Genomic DNA, 22,536 nt, shown 5'->3' on the forward strand with positions numbered 1-22,536 from the left:
AAATGGCCTAACTGGAAACCAAGAGTATGTTGCCTCCTCCGTGCTGTTCTCTTTTTTGGCCCTCTGGGAGGTAAGGAGAGGGCAAAGTTGCAGGAGTCAGAGCAGCTGTCCTGCAGCTCACCTGAACGATATAGTCAAAGGAAAAAAATACAGAATAAAGAGAGGACCACTTTTGATTGTAATTTTGACTTCTTTACTAGTCCTTGGATGATTCAGGACAGACTTTTAAAGGAGAAATCTCAAAGAATAGGAGGGAAACACTAAGGATTAAATCTCTCTTTTACTATACTTTCCATGATATCAGAATTATTTTGTTACATTAGTGTTTTAAGATGCAAATGCTTACTCATTGTAGTATATAGAAGGACTCTCATTTGCAAACACTTAAGTTTTTGCCTTTGAAAAATCTCAGTTGTCTACAGCCATGCTACCCTGAACAAGCCTGATCTCATCTGAGAAGCTAAGCAGGGTTGTCCCTGGTTAGTACTTGGATGGGAGACCACCTAGGAAGGCCAGGTGCTGTAGGCAAAAAAAAAAAAGAAAGAATTGTAAGCTGACAATGTCCTTGCAATCTGTGAGGTCAACCAAGGGTTGCCTCGCCTAAAAAGGAAGGAAGGAAAGACGGAAAGACGGAAAGAAAGAAAGACCTCAGCTCCCTAGACTACACTCTCTACCTCAATTTCCTTACCTATAAAATGAGGATAAAATACAGCAAATGCTCCCTAGCTTCTCTGTCACCTTATACAGAAAGTCCTCTGTCTCTCCATTTAACTTTTCTAGTAGTTTAAACTATACTTAGGATGTCATATATAAATGCTATAAATCGTGGCTTCATGTATATATGGGTTTTATTTCTCCTATTAAATTGTAATATTCTTGAGGTCAGGGGCTAGTTGAGTTTCATCTTTTTTGGCCTTTATAATTCCTGGTGTAGTGCTTATATATTCAATACATTATTTTATCAGCTTTCTTTAAATTATAATTTTTATCTCATCTTTTTTTTCTGATAGAACAGAATTTAGGCATATGGAGCAGCATGAACAAGAAATAAGTTGAAAAAAGGAAAAGGGAGAGTGAGTGTACTGACATAAGAGAAGAGCCCAGTTGGTAAGCACATGAGAAATGAAAAATTATGTGAATAGTTTAAAATTTAAGCAAGAAAACATCAATGACTATTTTGAGAAGTCTGAGGAAGAAGGCTAAGTGACATTACTCTTAGCAGTAAGTGAAAATGGACTTGATTAGGAATGGTCATGGTGTTGGAGAGGAGCAAAATTAGAAGGGGTAGGCAGTGAGAAGTCAGTTATCAAGGTAAGAAGGCATTCAGGTCATGGCTTTTTTTATCTTTTGAGTGTTCTGAGGATGGAGGAATCTAAAGAAAATAAGTGCTTTGGAATCAAACAGCTTGGTTCTGTCACTTACTAGCTATTAGCTGTATGAACTTGGGCAAGTGACTTTTGTTTAGCTTCAGCTTCCCCTACTGTAAAATATGTTTTATAGTATACACTGCAAAGGATTGTAGTAAAGACCAGGAGAGGAATTGTGTGTCTGTGTAATGGTATAAATATTCAATAAACATTAGTCGTTTCTGGTTGTGTCTTCATGAAATTTATTTACAGTGAGAAAGCAAAAGGATGTGATAAAGTAGACAGGTGTGACCAGACGTACTATGCAAGAGAGCTGGGTAATATGGAAGAGAATGAGGTTGGGGAGGAATTAGGTGGAATTATTTTACTACGACTACTGCTACTACTACTACTACTAGTAGTAGTAGTAGTAGTAGTAGTAGTAGTAGTAGTAGTAGTAGTAGTAATGTATGTTTAGCACTTAATTTATGAAATGTTTTCCAGTATAGTGTGTCATATAGTCCACACTTTAGGTCAATCCACCTAAACCATCCTCTGGAGAGCTGATTGATTCTGGCATGTGTATGAAAGAGCTGTCGTTTAGTCAGAGTTAATGATTGTCAAAACTGTCACCTTCTCCCCTCTCCCATCTTCATTTCTCTAATCTCTTTGGTTGGAAGGAGCTTGACCTTAGTTAATTTACTTACCAGAGGATGTGACAAGCATATGCACCTTTTCTCTTGATCCCATTTTTGTCACCCACACACAACCTTCGCTCTTTTGAGCAGCACTTAAATGGAGCAATGTTGCAGAGTTTATGTGTGGAGTATTTAGTCTTTGAGGTTTGGATTAAAAACTTCAATAAAACCAGAAGAAAGTAATCAGGAGCATAAATAAGCAGGTGGAACAAATTTGTTAAATCTGTTTTGGAAAAGGACTCAAATCATTATTTTGAAAACTAGTAAATTAAGGGAAAGAATCAAATGTTTTTCCTGGCTGTCCTTTGGGAATTGAACCACTGAATAACCAAAGAGTAGAGAGTTTCTTGTTAAAGAAATATCTTAAGTTATAAATGATGAAATAGAATATTACCCTGTGCAACATGGGAGTAAAAATGTTAGTTTCAAATATCAGTGAGTCACATTCATTAGAGAGTTTGCGGATATCATAAAGAGAAAAGTTTAATAAATACTGAGTAGCACTTTTAATTAAATCTCTAAAAAATCCATCACATAAGGTTTAAAATTTTAAAATCGGATTATCATAATTTTGGCCTTTGCTCAGAATTTTATATTTTACGATTTTTAGAGTCAGATTTTATAGAAGCACATAGCTTCATGTTTACTACAGAAATGAAGAACTAAAACCAAAAGTATGTCTGTTACAAGAAAGTAACATTTTCTTATTGAACGCTATATGTAATTTCGTAATCAAACCCTATATGTATGTCACTTTTGTAGCAAGAGTTTGGAAATTATAGAATTTATCTTGAGTCCGAGTTTTTCTTGGACAAATGAACTCTCTGCTTTTCAAATTTTGGGGGAGAAAAAATCTGGGGAAAATAGTTTTAAAATAATAAATCAGACTCAAGTTCACTGTTTCCTAATCAGGGTGGGAATGAGGACAAGAGAATGTATAGATTTTTGGAAGCCATCTGAGAATCCAAAAACTGCCTTTAACATGGCTGATTCCAATGCGGCTGGAGGAACCTCTTCCTAGTCGTGTGCAGAAAAGCTAGGAAGCTTCTCATTAGCTCTACCGTAATGCAGACAGGACTTTGAACAACACATTTATTCACTTCATGTATATGTTGTGGTAGATAGCAGTATTTCGAATGCTCACACACAAAAAAAGAAATTTGCAGGATGAGATTAACGTCTGACATATACTTATACTACATGGAGAGACATAATGTCTATTAAGTGTTGATCTTTTACTTAACACAGAGCTGGATAGACAGTGCAGGGTTCTTGTTTGAAAAGAGATATTTTTCCTCTCTTTCCAAAGCAGAGACCAAAAGTAATAGATAATCTCTGGGTTAGAATGTACATAAAGGTCATCCAGCTCAAGTCCTTATCTCTTCTGTGAATCACCTTTACATTGTCTCTACCAAATGGTCATCATGCTGAGCTTGAAATATGTGTCAGTAATGGACATTTTGCCTTCACTAGAGAAAGCCCATGCCATTTGCAGGCCAATATAGTTGTTATAAAAGTCTTCCTTATTTAATGCTCTGGTTAGTTACCCTGTGCCCTCCCTCTATGGAGTAATAAACTCTCTTCTACTTGACAACAATTCAGACAGAGGACATAAATCACCATGTCCTCCTGAATTGTCTGCACATGCTCTAGGCCAAACATCTTCTTTCAACTGTTTCTTTCTTACTTTGTTGCACTTTCCACACCATGTATTGTGGTCATAATTTTGAAGCTGTATTTTCACACATTTCTGAGTTGTGAGCTTCTCGAGGGCATGGACCATATCTTATATTTGAATGGTCTTGATATATAACAAAGATTTGAATGAAAGAAACATGTTCTTAAATCTCTTTACTGTCTTGTCTATTTTTGTTTGGATATTCTCTGATTTATGTTTCATTAAACAAATATTTACTGAATGCCTTCTATGTCATTAGACACTGTGCCAGCATTTAGGAAATTAACAATGAAAGAGACAGGCATAGTCTCTGACGTCATGGAACTTAAAATCTAGTGTGAGATATAGACAAGGGAATGGACAGTATAAAACAAGGAGGTAAGGGTACAGTACAGGAGGGACATAGTACATGGTTTCCAACCGAGGCTTTTGGGAGCAGAGAAGGCTTTTGTTTCATATTGTTATAACAGGAGAAATGTTCTAGGTGGGGTCTAAACAGGCCTGATGATCACATTCTTCATTTAGATATATGTCCGTTATTGCACCTTCAAGTGATGTTAATCTTTTGATGCTACTATATATTGTTCATTTGTTCATTCAATAAATTTTTAATGAATACCTACCATACACAAAGATCTATGCTAGGAGCTGGGACTAAACCAGTAACTAGGGGGTAGATTTACTGTGAGGCTAATGAAGCATAAGTTCCAAGGCCCCTTACCTGCAGAAGTCTCTTCCAAGTCCCCATAGCTAATTTTGTATTCTTTTTCTTAAAGTAGGTCTTGCAATTTGTAAATTTTTCAAGTCCACCCAAACCTGTATCTGGCTAGTATTCCATGGTGTAAATGTACCAGATGTGTGTTTAACCACACATCTGTTGAAGGACATCAAGGCTGATTTCAGTTTGGGGCAATTACAAATAAAGCTGCTATGAACATTCATACACAGGTTTTATATGAACATAAGTTTTCATTTTTCTGGGATAGTTGCCCAAGAGTGCAGTTGATATGTGATGTGGTAGTTCTGTGCTTCGTTTTTAAAAAAGAAATTGCCAAACTGTTTTCTAGAGTCCCTGTACTATTTTACATTCTCTTCAGCAACATCTGAGTGATCCTGTTCATTCACATCCTTGCTAGAATTTGGTGTTGTCATTATATTTTAGCTATTTGGATAGGTATGTAATGATATCTTATTGTGGTTTTGGTTTTTGATTTCCTAATGGCTATTGATATTGAACATCTTTTTATGTCTTTATGGCCATTTTATATCCACTTATTTACTGTTAAGTTTTAAGAGTTCTTTATATATTCTAGATATATGTCCTTTTTAAAATATGTGGTTTGCAAATATTTTCTCATAGTCAGTAATCTTGTCTTTTTATAGTTACATAGGCTCTCATAGAGCAGAAGTTTTTAAATTTGGCGAGGTTCGATTTATCCATATTTCCTTTTATGGGTAATGCTTTTCATGTTATATGTAAGAACTCTTTGCCTAGCCTTAGGTCCCAAAGATTTTTCTCCTATACTTCTATCTAAAATTTTTAGATACTTTTAAGTCCATGATCTATTTTGAGTTAACTTTTATCTAAGGAGTGAAAATCAGGTTGAGGTTACCTTTTTTTTTGAACCTATGGATATTCATTGCTCCAACACAACCTATTGAAAATAATATGCTTTCTCCATTTAATTGATTTTGAAACTTTGTCAAAAATCAGATAAGCCTATTTATGTGTTCCTATTTCTATGTTATAGTATATATATAAACATACATGGATCTACATCCCCCACTAATACCACACTTTTGATTACAGTAGTTATATAGTAAGCCTTAATATGTGGTAGAGTGATTCTGCCCACATTTTTACTCTATTCCAGGGTAGTTCTAGCTATTCTAGGACCTGTGCCTTTCCATATAACTTTTAGAGTAAATTTTCCTTCATCTACAAACATCCTTGCTGAGCTTTTGATAGGAATTGCAATAACCTGTGAATCAATAGAGGGAGAATTGACATCTTTACTAGATTATTTTCCAATCCATGAACGCAGTATATCTCTGCATCTATTTAGGTTTTTGATTTCTTTTATCAGCATCTTGTAATTTTGTTAACTGTACTTTTTCTTCAGAGCAATTGTAAGTGGTATTGTATTTTTAATTTTAGTTTTTGTATTTTAATTTTGGTATTGTTTTTAAATTTTGTTTCTGCATTTTTAATTTTTTCAGTATATAGAAAAGCAACTTAATATTTGTGTGTTGATCTTCTATCTGTGACTTCAGTAAACTCACTTATTGGTTCTAATAATATTTCTGTAGTTTCACTGGCATTCTCTTCATACACATAGCATCTACAAACAGTTTTATTTCTATATTCTAATCTATACGTCTTTTTTTTCAACTTCCAGTACTATGTTGAATCCTTGCCTTATTTCTATCTTAGGGGAAAAATATTCAGTCTTTTGCTATTAAGTATGATGTTAACTGTAGGATTTTTGTAGATATTTTTTACTAAGTTGAGATGAGTCCTCTCAATTCCAAATTGCTGAAAGATTTTTTTTCTTGAATGAGTATTGGATTTTGTCAAATATCTTTTCTGCATCAATTGATATGATCATATTATGTTTCTTTTTCATCATGTTGATTATGGTGAATTACATTGATTGATTTTGAATATTGAATCAGCCTTGCATATAAAAATCCCACTTTGTCATGGTGTATAATTCTTTTTATATATTGTTGGATTCAATTTGTTAATATTTCGATGAGGGGGTTTGCATTTAAGTTCACAAGCAATATTGGTCTTTAGTTTTATTTTTTGTATTGTCTTTCTCCTGGTTTTTGTATCAAGCTAATAGTGCTCTCATGAAGTGAATTGAGTCGTGTCACCTCTTTTTATTCTCTAAAAGAGATTTGGTAAGGTTGACATCAATTATTTTTTAAATGTTTGGTAGAATTCTCCATTGAATCCAGCTGAGCCTAGAGATTTCTTTTTCGGGAACTTTAAATTACAAATTGAATCTTTCTGTTGATTATAAAGCTATTCAGATTGTCTACTTCATCTTAGTCGAGGCTAGTAGTGTGTAGTTTTGGAAGAATTGTCCCATTCTTAGTTGTCACATTTATGATTATAAAATTATTCTTAGCATTCCCTTATCTTTTTAATCACTGTAAGATTTAGTGATATAGTCTGTGTCATTCTTGACACTGATAATTTGTGTCTTCTCTCTTTACTTCTGTAAATTTTGCTCTAGTTTTGTCAATTTAATAGCTTTTTTTCAAAGAATGAGTTTTATTAATTTTTAATTTTGTCTTCCTACTTCAATTTTCATTGATTTCTTCTCATTTTTATTTCTTTCCTTCTTCCCCTGGGTTTATTTTGCTCTCCCCCCTACCCTGTTTCCTAATTTATAGCCTTTTTGTGCTATAAATTACCTCTCAGCACTACTTTTGCTGTATCCCAGATATTTTTGCTATGTCGTATCTTCATTTTCACTCAGTTCTATGCATTTTTTATTTCCTTTGCTATGTCCTGTTTGTCATACATTATGTAAAAGTGTGTTTTCTAACTGCCATGTGCTTAGAGATTTCCTGTTGTTTATTATTGATTTCTAGGTTAACTCCATTATGATCAGATAACATACTGTATGATTTTAATTCCGTTAAATTTGTTGAGGTTTATTTTACAGGCCAGGATGTGGTCAGTTATAAGGGCACTTGAAAAATTCTGTATTCTGCTGTTGTTAAATAGAAAGTTCTATATATAGAAACTAGATTCTGTTGGTTATATTTTTCTGATCTTCTATATCATTGTTAATTTTCTCTTTTGCAGTTATATCGGCTGCTGAAGGTGGGGTATTTTAAGTCCCTAAGTATAATCCTGGATTTTTCTATTTCTATGTTTTGTTCTATCAGAGTTTTTTTTTTCATCTGTTTTGAGGTTTTAGTGTTTGTTGTACAGTCATGCATCGCTTAACAATGGAAATATATTCTGAGAAACGCATCGTTAGGCAATTTCATTGTTGTGTGAACATCATAGGGTGCATTTACATACCTAGGTGGTATAGCCTACTATGCACCTAAGCTAGATAGTGTATCCTATTGCTTCTAGGTGATAAACCTGTACAACATGTTACCGTATTGAATACTGTAAGCAATTGTAAGCAATGGTAAGTATTTGTGTATCAAAACATATCTAAACATAAAAAAACTACAGTAAAAATACAGTATAAAAGATCAAAAAAAAAGGTACACCTGTATAGGGCACTTACTAAGAATGGAGCTTGCAGGGCTGGAAGCTGCTTTGGGTGAGTCAGTGAGTGAGTGGTGAGTGAATGTGAAGGCCTAGGACATGACTATGCACTACTATAGACTTTATAAACACTGTCCCACAAGTCCTCCCCCTGCTTCCTTCCAACAGGGTCAGAAATAAAACTCCGAAGCTGTCAATGCTGCTCCATGAACAGGGATGTGGGCTGGATTGATTGGAAATATCAAGGAGAAACTGGCTGGGTAAGGCGTAGATCATCATAATAGTGACTTGTCAGGAGGGAGTAAAAGATGGCCTGAGGATCAGTAGGAATAAGAAACCAAGTTGGAGAGGTAAAGGAGCATAGGGGATTGTTATGGCAATGCGGTTTTGGCTATTACATGTTGGAGCAGTGGTCACATTAAGGAACTTTGTGATATTTATTTATTTTTTAAAAAAAATAGGATGTTTAACATGGAGAAGGTATAGAAATGAAGACTCAATATTTTGACTTTGGACATTTGTTTTTGGTTCCATCGACCCTATCTGACACGAAGGCCTGTCTCTAGCATTGAGTTGATAGAAATAAAATTTATCTGTGCTTTACATCATTACAACCTGAAAATATTTTCCAAGTGCAGGGACAGGCTGGCTCCACACTACCACAGAAAGCAAAGTAGCAGTTGCACTTAATACTTGTCAATGTAGCTCCTGTGGATCTGTGCCCTTGTATAGGATTTCAGGTCCCTAACAAAGAATTTATAGCAGTGTACTCTGAAGACCATAAAGCTAGATCTGGAAGGGCTGTAGTGTCCTCTGGATATGTAGCACTTGGGCAGAAACAGATCAGTGTCTGACTGATTGAGATGTCATATGTGCACTCAAAATTGAGATCCTATGAGTGAGAGGGAACCTTGCCAAGCACCACAGATATTGATCCCATCAGAGAGAAAAAAAATTCATTCTGAACCACAAATCCATTTCTTACCGGAAATTCAGCTCCATTATATAATCTTATGAGACCACCGTTGTATAGCTGTATATGGTCCATGGTTGACCAAAACATCATTATGCGGTGCATGACTATACACACATTTAGAATTGTTAAGTCTTCCTGGTGGATTGCTCATTTATGATTATGTAAGATCCCTCTTACTTTGTAGTAATTTTCTTTGCTCTGAAGTCTACTTTATCTGATATTAATATAGTCAGTTTTACTTTTTCTGTTAAAAAAGTAATGTTTGTATGGTATATCTTTTTCAATCATTTTACTTTCACCTTACCTATGTTGTTGAATCTGAAGTGAGTTTCTTGTAAATAATATATAGTCGGAATTGGTAGTTATAAAATAGTTATGAAGATATAAAGTATAGTATAGGGAATACAGTGAGTAATGTTGTAATAACTATATATGGTGTTAGATGGGTACTAGATTGATCAGAGTGATCATTTTGTAAGTTATGTAAATGTCTAATCGCTATATCATACACCTGAAACTAATATATCATATGCCAACTATAATTAAAAAATAAAAAAAATTAAAAACATATGTATAGTTGGGTCATGTATTTTTATCTACTTTGTAAATCTCTGTCTTTTGATTATTATATTTAGACCATTTACATTTAAGACAATATGTATATTGACGGTGCTTAAGTTCGCCATTTTATTATTCATTTTATCGTTTTGTTTTCTGTGATTCTCATTCATTTGTTTCTCTTTTCTTGTAATCCCATGAGTCACTTGAACAGTTTTAGCTTGATTTACTTATAGTGTCTTTGAGTACATCTCTATATAATTTTTGCAGTGGTTATTCTGAGGATTATACTATACATATGTGACTTATAACAGTCTACTAGTAACATTTTACTATTTCAAGTGAAGTTTGAAAACTTCACTTATATTTAGGTCTCTTTACCTTTCCCACATTAAATATCGTCTTGAATATCAGATGGTGTTATAATTTTTGTTTAAATCATCAAATAAGATTTACACAACTCGTGAGAAAAAGCATAGTCTGTTGTGTTACTTACCTGTCTGCTCCTTCCATTGTTCCTTTTTCCTTCCCGATGTTCCAGGGCTCCTTATTTTATCATTTCCTTTGTGTTTGAAGAACAACTTTTGGTTAGTCTTCCAGAGTAGGTCTGCTAGCAATAAAATCATCATTTTTTTGTTATCTGAGAATGTTTATTTCCTGTTCACTCCTGAAGGGTCATTTCACCAGATATAGAATCCATGGTTGACATTTGTTTTCCTTCAGAATTTGAAAAATACTGTGACACTTTATATTGGCCTCCATGATTTCAGAAGGGAAATCCTTGGCCTTTTGAATTGCTGTTCTCCTATAGCTAGTGTCATTTCTTTTTGTCTGCTTTCAAGATATTTTTTTGGTCCTGAGTTTTCAAAATTTAATTACAGTGTGTCCTTGCATGGATTTATTTTGAGTTTGTCCTGTTTGGAGTTTGCTCAGTTTCCTGGATGTATGTCTTTTACCATATTTTGGAAATTTCAACCATTGTTTCTTCAAATATTCTTTTATCTCCATATTCTTTTAACTCTCTTTCTGAGACTCCAATGATGCAAGTATTGAATCTTTTGCTATTGTCCTATAGGTTCCTGAGGCTTTGTTCATGTTTTCTCAGTCTATGTTTTCTCTGTTGTTCAGCCTGAATGGATTCTACTATTCTCTCCTCAAGTTCACTAATCCTATCCTTTGTCATCTCCATTATATTATTGAGCCTTCCAGCAATCTTTTTTTGTCAATATATTTTTAATTTCTATAGTTTCTACTTTTTTTCCCTAATGATTCCTATTTCTATTTTTCATTTGTTTCAAGGGAATTCATAATTGATTATTTGAAACATTTTTATGATGGGTGCTTTAAATTCTTGTCATTTAATCTCAATGTCCGATTTATCCCAGTGTTGGCCTCAATTGATTGTCTTTTCTCTTTCAAGTTGTTATTTTCTTGTTTCTTGGTATGATGGGTGATTTTTGACTTTATTGTGGATGTGTATCTATCACATTAGGAGACTCTGGGTCTGATTTAATTTTTTTATTTTATTAGACAGCCGCTTTGTTTAGGTTTAGCATGTGAGTCTTGGCCTACTTTTGTGGGTAGTGGTTCAAATGGCAGTTTGATTTTTGTAGACTTTCTGGTATTGTTTTAGTTTGCTTGGCTTATCTGGTACTGCTGAGGTTCCCACTGGTCTCTACTGGTGGTGCCTGACTGGGCATAAAGGGTTTGCCAAGACCTGCCATTAGATGTCTCTGAGCAAAGGAAGGGCACAGTGGGATTCTCCACTAGTGTTCCCCACCCGACACTGTCCCATTGTCTCTGGGCAGGGGAGGAGAGTGTTGGGTCTACGAGACACAGAACCTTCCTGGAATTGAATGTTTCTTATGATTTGAACTCCATTTCTGGTTCCATCTTCACTACTAGTGTATTTGGGTGGGGGTGGAGAATTTGGGGACTATAGGATAAAGAAGCTTTTCAGACCAGGCTGCCTGCTGTAGCTGGGTCTTTCATGTACCCTGTCTGCCAACCTCAGTATCTCTGGGTAGGCAAGGAGAGTCCCAGACCCAGTGAGGAATGAGAGTACCTCTGCTGGCTACGTATTTCTGGCTAGGCTCTGGTAATATTATGATTTATAAGAAGTGAATATTTGTTCATTCAGATGACTCAAATATATTTCCCATATATATTTGGTCTTAGTCTATGGTTCCTGGATCATAGATCCCCAAACTCTTGGAATTTCCCAAGTGACAAGAGCAATGTGAACTTCTTTTGTTACAATATTTGGTCTCTTATCCTCAGTCCTATAATTGCTTCAGAGCCCTTAAGGTGAAATGGGTGTCTTCTTATTCATGACACACCTCTTTCCACCACAACTTGGTTTATGTTAATGAGGTTACCTTTGAAAAGCACCTAATTATGGGGGCTAGTTGCCAGCAGAACCATGGTTAGAGCGTTGGAACTTTCATTTCTACCCCTTGCTTTCTGAAGAAGGGTGAGGGGCCGGAGGTTGAATCAATCACCAATGGCCAATGATTCAATCAATTATGAGGCCTCCATAAAAACTCAAAAGGAAAGGATTCAGAGAACTTCTGGATTGGTGAACATATAGAGATCCAGAAAGAGTGGCATGTTCAGAGCGGGTATTGAAACTCCGCATCCTTTCCTCATACTATATATCTCTTCCATATGGCTGTTCCTGAGTTATATCCTTTTATAATAAACCTGTAATCCAGTAAGTAAAACATTTATCTGAGTTCTATGAGTTGCTATAGCAAATTAATCAAATTTAAGGAATAGGTCATTGGAATGTCTGATCTATAGAGCTGGTTGGTCAAAAGCACCAATGATAAACCTGGACTTGCAACTGACATCTGAAGTAGGGAAGAGTAGTCTTATAAGACTGAACCCTTAACTTGTGGAATTTGATGTTCTCTCCAGATAGATAGTGTCAGAATTAAGTTGAATTCTTGGATACCCTGCTGGTGTTAGACAATTGTTGTTGTGAAAATAATGCTCTAACCCACACATTGGAATTGGATGAATAACTCTTAGTACCAATTGATCCTCTGTACTGGTGATTCTGGACTTACATAATGTTGTCAGAGATGCTCCTGTTCGGTTCTGGAGAAGAATGAGTCTGCCTAGAACCTGTCTTGTGAGAGTGGAGGATCTGGAGACTCTGGGTCAGAGTGGCCTTTCTCTATTGCTTTTATAGTTGTGCTTAGCTGGGGCAAGAAGAAAAAAAAAACATCATTCTGCTCAGATCAGAAGTCTTCCTTCCTCTTTAATAATTTGTTCTACGCAACTTGCTTAGAATTGAGATTAAATGTACCTTACCTTGCAAGCATGACTTTCTTCTTTTTGGAAATCAAGACTACATTCGTCTCTCTCCAGACTTCTGTCCCTCTCATATTATTCACAATTCTGTCTAGACAGCGGTTTGGAAATCTTAGCCCAAGGTCTTTCCAGCATCCTGGAATGTGATTATTGTAGGACAAGTGCTCCTTAATCTCTTCTTATGTCTGTTTTCAGCTCCTTTCTGCTAATGTTTGTTGTACCCTTATTTGTTTCTTAACAGAGGATACATGGAGATAAAGTAAGGATTTTTTTTTCTTTCTCTTTGTCACCTAACATTATATTTCTTCTTATTGCTGATGGCAATTTGAAGTTCCCTTTTGATATCCTCAGAGTATATGTCTTTCTAGGGCTCAACTTATTCTGAACCTTGGTTTAGTGTTTTGCAGGCACATTTCACTCTCTTGTAATTATTGTCATTGGTTATGTCTCCCTTGTTACATTGGTACAGTGATGTATACCAACCTGAGAGTCAGACAGACTCGTGTTTCTCACCTCGATCTCTTTCTGGATGTGTGACGAATGGAAGCTCAGAGGTTAAATAACCAATCCCATAAAATATAAATACTACTACTACTACTACTAATAAGACCAACTTCACAAGGTTGTTATGAGGATTGAGTGAGATAATAAACATTAAGCATGTAGCAAATTCCTGACATAGAGTAAGGACTCAATAAATGCTATTATGTTATACATTTTTAAATTCTGAGATTATAGACAACTTTTTACAGCTATCTCTTTTGATACCTATCCCTTTTTCTTTTTCTTTTGGTAATTTTATAGTCAGAATTTCATTTTTGAGAGCCTTCCAGTCAGCTTATGTAAATTCAAGTTCTCAGTGAAGGAGATTGCATGTCTTTTAAATTGTGAAATTTCATCTAACTTAATTGCGATTGGCATTCCTGTGCCGGTGCTGGTGATGGTCCTCTTACTGAGTAGTAAATGCAAATATTTCACAGCTCTCTCTCCATGCAGTTGATGTGTAGGTGTTAAATTAGCCTTTCTGGTTAACCATCCATAACTACTTCAAAATACATACCTCATGTGGGTACCCAGCTTGCTTCTACATGCTACAAAAATTCTTGCTTGTTAGACATTTAACATTATCGTATGTCCTACCTGTATTTCTTACTGTGTTTTAAAATAAGTTTGTGGTTATGGTACATCAATATACTTCTCTGGTGAAAAAATGAAGTTTATAAGACACTTGATTTGAACTCTGAACAAGAATCATATCGAATTTTGTATTTTCTACAACGCCCAACCCATTGTCATTCAGATGTTTATCACTAACAATTGTACCTAAAATGATGTAGCAATTGTATGAAGGTCAGCAAATTGGCATCATTATGAATGTATTCTAACTAACCTATTTCTTCCAGTGTGTTTTTCCTCTGAGTTAAAGTTGGTAATCTTTTTAATCTTGGTGAATTCTTTAGGTTTCATGTTTGATACCTATAATTCTGGAACCTCCCAAAACTATCTTAATTAGGGGCATGTTGGAATGTGTTTGAAATTTTTCTACTGTAGTTAAGTTAGTTCTGGGAAGTATTATGTAATCTTAAAGATGTGAGTTTTCTCCAGGGATTCAATCTTTCCTGCTTCCCTCCACCTAATTTTTTTTTAGCTCTCCACCTCCTCCCATGTGGAGAATAGGAATTCAAATTGTTGTTATTCTTTTGGAGATGTTTGGAACTAAGTTCTTGCTAACTCTAACCTTTGAGGGCCAGCACAGGCATTATGACCAAATTCTAACTTGGTTAATTTAGATTCTGGTATCAGGAGTCTAACTGAAATGGCACAAGGTCTAGTGTTTTCCTTGTATCATGAAATGGTGCTATGCAGAGGCTAGTTGGGTACTATGCTTTCTCAATGATGTTTCATTGGTAAATTAATTCCTAGATGTGGTTTGTTTATACACTTGTAGAATGTTCTTGAGTCCTTTGGGGAAATAAAGGATTGGTAAATGGTGGTTGGGGATGCTTTGTGTTCAATTATAGAATTGTAACTTGCCAGCAGAAATACAGATTAAAGGGATTGATCCCTTGGACTTGAACTGCAGATGACCCCACTCTGGGCTTTCATAGCCCATTGCTCTTCCCCTGTCTCTTCCTTTGGCCCAATCCATGATTTTGCCTTTTTTTTAAGAAGCATATTCTGTCTTCTCCTTTGTGCAGGATTCTCTTGCTTAGACTGCTTCCACATTGTACTATGTGTCTGGAATAATGTCCTCTCTCAGCTGTCAGCCTGAGAGAGCTATAAATCTCATCTCCTTCATTAAACTGTACCGACCTGAGTGTCACAGAAGTGACATCTCCCTGAGGCATAGATCATGTAAACACTTCTTCTTGTCAGTTTATGTAGATGTTCAGTGTTTTTATACTACTTTCTTGGTATCTTTGTGGGATAGTTGTATATGTTGTCTGGCATCTTAGATTTTTAAATTTGCAATAGGGAGAAATACTATCAGACTTACTGGATATTCAGTCTCACAAGTAAGTAGGCATTTAATAGCTTGCTCTCAGATGGTAATGACATTGAGAACAAAAATGGACAAAATTTCTCCGCAAAATTAAAAGTTTTTTGCTGTTCAATAACTTTGCAATAGAAAACTGAGCCAATAAATTTAGAAAATGAAACTCAAACCATTTTAATCTTTGGCTACACAGTATCTACTAGAGTATTTTAGAAGTTTTGTCTCTTTTCTCTATAAACTAGTTAGGTGACTCAAAGATTTTATTTCATTGCTTAGTAATCCTACTACATTACTTCATAAGCATAATAATGCTGTCTTTGAATTTATAAGCCACTGACTGGTGAAGTCTTAAATTTCTGTTGTTAAATTTTCCATTAATCTGATGGAACATGTGGTAGACTTCTACCTCTGGGAATGCTATTATCCATTAAGTACCTGAACAATAACTTTTAGGACAGAGAGCCCTCCACAATCAGAACTTTGCCTTCATTTCCTCCTCTATGCTATGCCACAACCTGTCTCTCTTCTAGTCCACCAGTACCAAGCTAATCATAATTTTCCACTCTTACTGCCATATCTTTACACAAATAACGTTATCTCCTATTGAAGTGCTGTTCTTTCCTCTCTCTAACTTCTCATTCATCAGTCATATTTTTCCTGACTTACCTCACATGTCTTCTATTTTGTGATTATTTTTTGACGCCATGCCAGACAACGATAGTTACTTCCATTTCTCCCATATTGCATCTTCTACACACCTCTAGTTTTAAAAACTTCAGCATTGTATTTTCACCATTTGTGTCTGTGGTCATACCCCTACCAATTCCATTGTGAGTTTCTTAAAGACAGGGAGTTTTTGTTTGCCTAGAGTGTTTCAGAGTTATTGACACTTACCATGCACTCAGTACATATTGGAATGAATGGATGGATGGATGGATGAACCAAGGGCAGGTATATCAATAGAATTAGAAACCATGACTCTGGGGACTTCTGCTTCTGACTTGACAGACTAACTTGTATCAGACCAACTGTCCCTCAAGAAGAAAATCTTGATACAATTACAAAATACTTTCTGAAAGCATCAGAGAGCTACCAAAGCAACTAAAAGTCAAAATCCAAGAGAAGAGAGATGTATTGAGGTGAGCCCAACATTCCGTGCTACATTTTCCTTCAAGGCATTTGCCAATGTAAGTATATGAGTAGTGAGACTGAAAAGCCAAACTGAAACTAGTAACTAAGAGACAGAAGTTGAGCAGAGATTTCAGAAGTCTGGCAAGGCCATACAGACAAAATTTAGATTTCAGGGCTATCATTATAATCAGGACTTCAGGGTCCAAGATGCCAGAGAAAAAAAAATACAATGAATTTAGTCCAGCATTTTATGCTACTCTTTCCCTTGTATCATTTACTGATTTGTAAGTGGTGTAGGTCAAAGATGTTGAGAAGTTAAGCAAAAAGTGGCAGATACAAATCTGAGTACCTAAGCATAGCTTTATGTAATTTCACAATGCTAGAGAGACAGAAATTGGGGTTTAGAGCCTGCCAAAGAGGAGGGACCCTGGTAATTACCCCAGATTTTCAATTGGGATCCCCAAAGGGCTAAACTCTAGGAGTAAAGATGAACTAGAAAGATGCCTTTCCTCACAAGACTAACACACAGCTTTGAATCAGCTCAATCTCAGGTAGGATTAAGGTAATCTGTCCTTCATCACCTGGCAAAGCAAATATTCTTTCTCTGAAGGAAGATAGTATCATCCAAAGCTCCTCTAACTTTTAATATGCGGTGTCTGGCATTTAATCAAAAATTACTAGGCTTACCAGTATGAGTTTGTTAGGGCTACCATAATAAAATAACACAGATTGGATGGCTTAAACAACAAAAATTTATTGTCTCATGGTTTGGGGTACTAGAAGTCAAAAAGCAAGGTATTGGCAGGGTTTGTTTCCTTCTGAATACCATGAGGGAAGGATCTGTTCTAGGTCTCTCTCCTTGGCTTGTAATAGTCATCTTCTCCCTATGCCTCTTTACATTGTCTTCCTTCTATGTGTATCTCTTTGTCCAAATTTCCACCTTTTTATAAGGATACCAGTTATATTGGATTAGGGTCCACCCTAGTGAACTCACTTTAACTTCATTACTTCTATAAAGACCATGTTTCCAAATAAGGTCATATTCTGAGATAATAGAAGATAAGACTTCAATATAATCGAATTTTTGGAGAGAACACAATTCAACGTATAACACTGGGTCATAGGGCTATAATTAAAAATAGACAGTAGATGGTCTTTGACATGTGGTTGAGACATTAGAGTTATTAGTATGTTCATAATACTTGACAAGATGAAAAATTTCAGCAGAGAACTCGATTTTGTATGAAAAAAGGAAATTCTGGAACTGAATATTATAAGAACTAAAAACAAATTTAATAGATGAGTTTAACAGCAAATAAGATACAGCTCAAGGGAAGATTGGTCAAGTGGAAGAAAGATCAGTAGGAAATATTCTGTTCAGACTGAAGGACCAAGAAGGGGAAAAAATGGAAAATACAAAAAAACACTTCAACATTTTATTGGCTTCACTTTAGTGTCCTTTTTGGGAAGCCATGAAAACATCAACTCACCCTGTACAGTGAACAACAGATTGACAGACAGACCTGGGTTATACTCAAACTGTGCCTCTTAATCTCTTACTGACTATGTGATCTTGGATTAGTGGTTCTCTGAGCTATATTTCCTCATCTCTAAAGGTGGACATAATACCTACCTGACAGGATTGTTATGGGAATTAAATGAGATAATATATATGAAAGTGCTTTTTAAACTGCAAATCCACACACATCACAGCATTTGTTCTTTATTGTGTAGAGTATACAGTAACTTAGGATATTTACATTATTACAAGCAGAAATTTGCAGATATTTTTCTTCTAGAGTCAACATCTGTCTTAAAAACACTTCAGAATAAAAGCCTGTCCCATCTGTTGCTGTGTATAATTGATGAAAAGGAGTGTTTGCTGTGTTGTGAATTATCCTGTCAGGTCTCATTGTACCATCTTTGTCAAAAGTTAAATCCACTTCTTTAAGATTGTTGATATTTTCTGTTTTTCCCCCTATTCCTAAAACATGTCATAGAAATTTACCTTGTTCAAGTTTTATTCATGTTTTACCTATCAACTGATATTTTTGTTTTTCTCTTGTTTTTATCCTTTCACTTCTATAATGAAATCATTCAATAAACATTTGTTGATATACTATGTGCCAGGCACTGTGCTAAGTGCTTATGATAAAGGATGAATAATAGGGCTAGTGGGGAAGTTAGATAGCTAAATACTTTTTTGATACAATAAAATGAGTGTGATAGGGGAGGCATGTGAGCACAAAAGAGAAGTTACATCTGCCTGTGGTGCTATTGAGAAGGTGGCATTTGAGCTAAGTGTCTGACGATTAGTCAAAAAAATATCTTGTGCAGAAAGGGCAGATCCATGTTTCAGACAGAGGAAATGAGAATTGAAGGAATTGATGTCCTCAGGGGTCAGATATAATTTGGCATGGCTAGAGTGTAGGATGTGAGAAAAGAGAAGGGGATGGAGTGACAGACTCAGCAGGAAAAGTTGGCAAGTCCTTAACTTGAGAAAGGGAAGAGGGATTTTAAGCAGAGGAGTTGCGTAAACTTTCTCTATTGGCAGTGGTGTGGAGAACAGAGGGGAGAGGAAAGGTAGACACATGCATTAAGATGCTAGTGCAATGGCTCAAGTGAGAAATGTTGGAGGCCTGAACTAGGGCATTGGCAGTGGGCATGGAGAAAAGAGCCCAAATTTGAGAGGTGTCACAAAGGTAGTAGACAGAATACATCCATACCTCTCGTTATAGAGATATCTCCTCATAAATGGATGATCCATATCTGTTTTTCTCTTCCTAATAAACTGCACATTTAGAATACCCCCATTGGGTGAGGGTTTAATGAAGGAACCAGAGCAAATACAGATCATATTTGAACATATATCAACTAAGTAAAACAATGCACCTGGGTGGAACTTGATGTGGATGTACTTAGGATTTGGTGAAGTGAATAACTGGATCTGAGTCAGTTTGGTCAGACTGCATATCCTCGGATGACTTTCCTGGCCTCGCTTCTCTCCTTAAATTTCCATCATGTTGCTTCAGCTCAATTTTCTCCTTTCACTGAGAAAAGAGAAAGCAATCAGTTGTGAACCTCTAAAAATTTTGTATTCTCATATCTACTCATCTACTTGTATGTGTGCCTGTTTTTTCTACCTTCTCTCCTGTAACTGTAGAAAAATTGCCCATGCTTTTATCTAAAGCCGACCCCTTCACCTCTGCACTAGATTCCATCTCTTGTCTACGAAAGGACATTGCTCCAGCAATTATTCCCTAGTTCTTCTCTTTCTTTCACTCCTCATAGACAACCCATTAACAATTCTATTAGCTAAACATTCTAAATATATCCAAACTACTTCACATCCTCTCCACTGCTGCCACCCTGATATAAACCACCATTATCTCTGAACTAGATTATTTCAATAGCCTCCTAACTGGTGTCTCTGCTTCCACAAAGCAGCTGTAATGGTCCTTTTAAAACATAATTCAAATCTTGTCACTCTTCTGCTTCCATTGGCTTCTTATCTCAACAGTCCTTCACACAGCCTACACAAAGCTACCTCTTTGATCATATTTTCTACCACTCCCCCTTATTCTCAGTACCAGTTAAACATGCCAAGCATGTCTTGGGACCTTTGCACTTTCCGATCGCTCTGGAATGTCTCCCTCCCACCTCCACACATGCGCACCATCTGGTTTGCTTCTTTGCTTCTTTTGGGTCTTTCTTAAAATCACAAATATCCTTCCCAGGCCACCCTGTACACCTTTCTGTCCACTATCTTTGTTTAATATGTTCTCCTGCTTGATTTTTTCCAACTGTTTTTCACTTCTTTACATAGTTTTCATTTATTTATTTATTCCCCTTAAAATGACAGTATTCTTTCAGGACTGGGGTTTTGTTTTGTTCACTGCTGTATCCGCAGTACCTAAATTTATTAGGTGCTTGGTAAATATTTCTGAACGGGCAAATAACGAATTAATCAATCAGTTCATCCATCCTGCAGATGAGTCTTGAGGCGGGTTTTCAAAACATGAAGGGGTATGACTTGGTGGAAAAGAGGGGAAAGGGCATTCCAGACAGAGGCCATGTCATTTACCAGGACAAGACATAAGAATGAACTCCTGAAGCTTGGGAGATAGCAAACACACTGTCTTACTACTATGAAATGGCTGCTCAGATGTGAATGGAAGTGGTAGCCTTATCTTCTTGCTTTCTAAATTCTATCCAGTCTTCAAACCCTCAAATCGTACCTCTCTGGGGCCTCCTTTGACATTACGGGTTTTACCTTTACAACTACACTGTTAGTTCCTTGGAGGCAAGGACTTTAGTTTACTCTTGTGTACAATAGATGCTCAAAAAGAGAGAGAGAGACAGACAGACAGAGAGAGAGAGAGACAGAGAGAGAGAGAGAGAGAGAGAGAGAGAGAGAGAGAGAGAGAGAGAGTGTGTGTGTGTGTGTGTGTGTGATGTTGGAAATGAAAATTGCCCTGTGTCATGAGTACTTTAGTAAATCAAAGGGTCTACCTTCTGTGACTTTGGATCAGTGCACCACAATGAAAAATATTTATGAAATCTAATGAAAAATAAGCCTCCCCCTTATTGATTTATGTAAAGTAGTGCTGCTGATGTATTAACATCAACTTTCTGCTTTTATCCCAGGAAGATAGTCATATATGTCAAATTTCATCAAATTGTTTACTTAAAATTAGTGAGTTTTATTATACTTTAATTCTTTAAATATTTGATAGAATTCTGCAGTGAAACTATGTCAACCTGGAGTTTTCTTTGTTGGAAAGTTTATAGCTGTAAATTCAATTTACTAGATATAGGACTGTTCAGGTTGGTTGTTTCTTCTTGAATGAATATTATTATTTTTTTATCTCTCAGGTAATTGGTCTGTTTCAACTAAGTGTTGGATTTATAGGCATAGAGTTGTTCATAGTCTCCCCTTTTTGTCTTTTTAATGTCTGCAGAGTGTGTTGTGTTAGCCCCGCTTTTATTCCTGATATTGGTAATTTGTATCTTTTTCCCTTTTTTTCTCAGTTTGTATAGGTAGAGATTTATAAGTTATATTCATCTTTTAAAGAACCAGCTTTTGATTTCATCAACTATTCTCAATTTTAAAAAATGGATTTTTCTTCTTATAATTTTTACATGTTTCATTTTGCTTATTTTGAGCTTCATTCGCTATTTTTTCTAGCTTTATTAAGTTGAATGCTTAGATTATTGAATTGAGACCTTTTCTCTTTTACTGATATAAGCATTTATTGCTATAAATTTCCCCTATGCACTGCTATGTTGTTGAATAGGAGTGACAAAAATGGACATACATGTTTTGTTCTTCACCTTAGGGAGAAAATATTAAATCTTTTACCATTATATTGTTAGCTCTAAATTTTTTAATAGATGATCTTTGCCAGACTGAAGAAGTTTTTTGTCTATTCCTAGTTTGCTTCAAGTTTTTCAAATCAAGAATAGATCACTTCATACATTATATAAGTGTCTAACCACTATGCTGTACATTGGAAACTAAAATAATAGTGAATGTCAACTCTAGTTGAAAAATAAAAATTAAAAAAGTCAAATGATTATTAGATTAAAAAAAGAATAGATGTTGAATTTTGTCAAATGCTTTTTTTGTACCTAAGATGATCATCTGCATTTCTTTCTTTATCCTGTCGATACGGTGAATTACATTGATTGATTTTTGAATATTTTCTTGAAGATTTTTACCCCTGTATTCGTGAGAGATATTGATCTAGTTTCCTTTTTTATAATATTTTCGTTTGGCTTTGGTATCAGTATAGTATTAGCCTCATATAAAATGTGTTGGGAAGTTCTCTCTTCTCTTGTGTTTCCTGGAAGTTTGTGTAAAGTTGGTATTTTTTCATCCTTAAATGTTTGGTAGAATTTACCAGCGAAGCCATCTGGACTTGAAGTTTTTTTTGTTGGAAGGTTTTTAATAACAAATAGACTTTTAATATAGATGTGCAGCTATTTGGGTTATCTATTTCTTCTTTGGTAAGCTTTTATAGTTTCTATTTTTCAAAGAATTGGTATATTTTGTCTAAGTTGTCAAATTTATGGGCATAGTTATTCATAG

At 35.5% G+C, this 22,536-nt stretch overlaps 1 protein-coding gene across 10 annotated transcripts in view; it reads left to right on the forward strand.

The window, feature by feature from the left end:
• Window positions 1-22,536, forward strand: part of EDA (ectodysplasin A) — a 261,904-nt gene that overhangs the window by 49,979 nt on the left and 189,389 nt on the right. The window contains exon 2 of one of the 10 annotated variants that reach the window (XM_036226504.1): window positions 8,134-9,344. The exons of the other annotated variants lie outside the window; for them this stretch is intronic. Coding sequence (XP_036082397.1) covers window positions 8,134-8,145 — 12 coding nt within the window. The 3' untranslated portion in view covers window positions 8,146-9,344. Of the gene's footprint in view, window positions 1-8,133; window positions 9,345-22,536 lie in introns of those variants that run through there. 10 annotated transcript variants of the gene reach the window in all.

Source organism: Rousettus aegyptiacus, unplaced genomic scaffold (assembly GCF_014176215.1).
Source record: "Rousettus aegyptiacus isolate mRouAeg1 unplaced genomic scaffold, mRouAeg1.p scaffold_m13_p_9, whole genome shotgun sequence".
Lineage (NCBI taxonomy): Eukaryota > Metazoa > Chordata > Mammalia > Chiroptera > Pteropodidae > Rousettus > Rousettus aegyptiacus.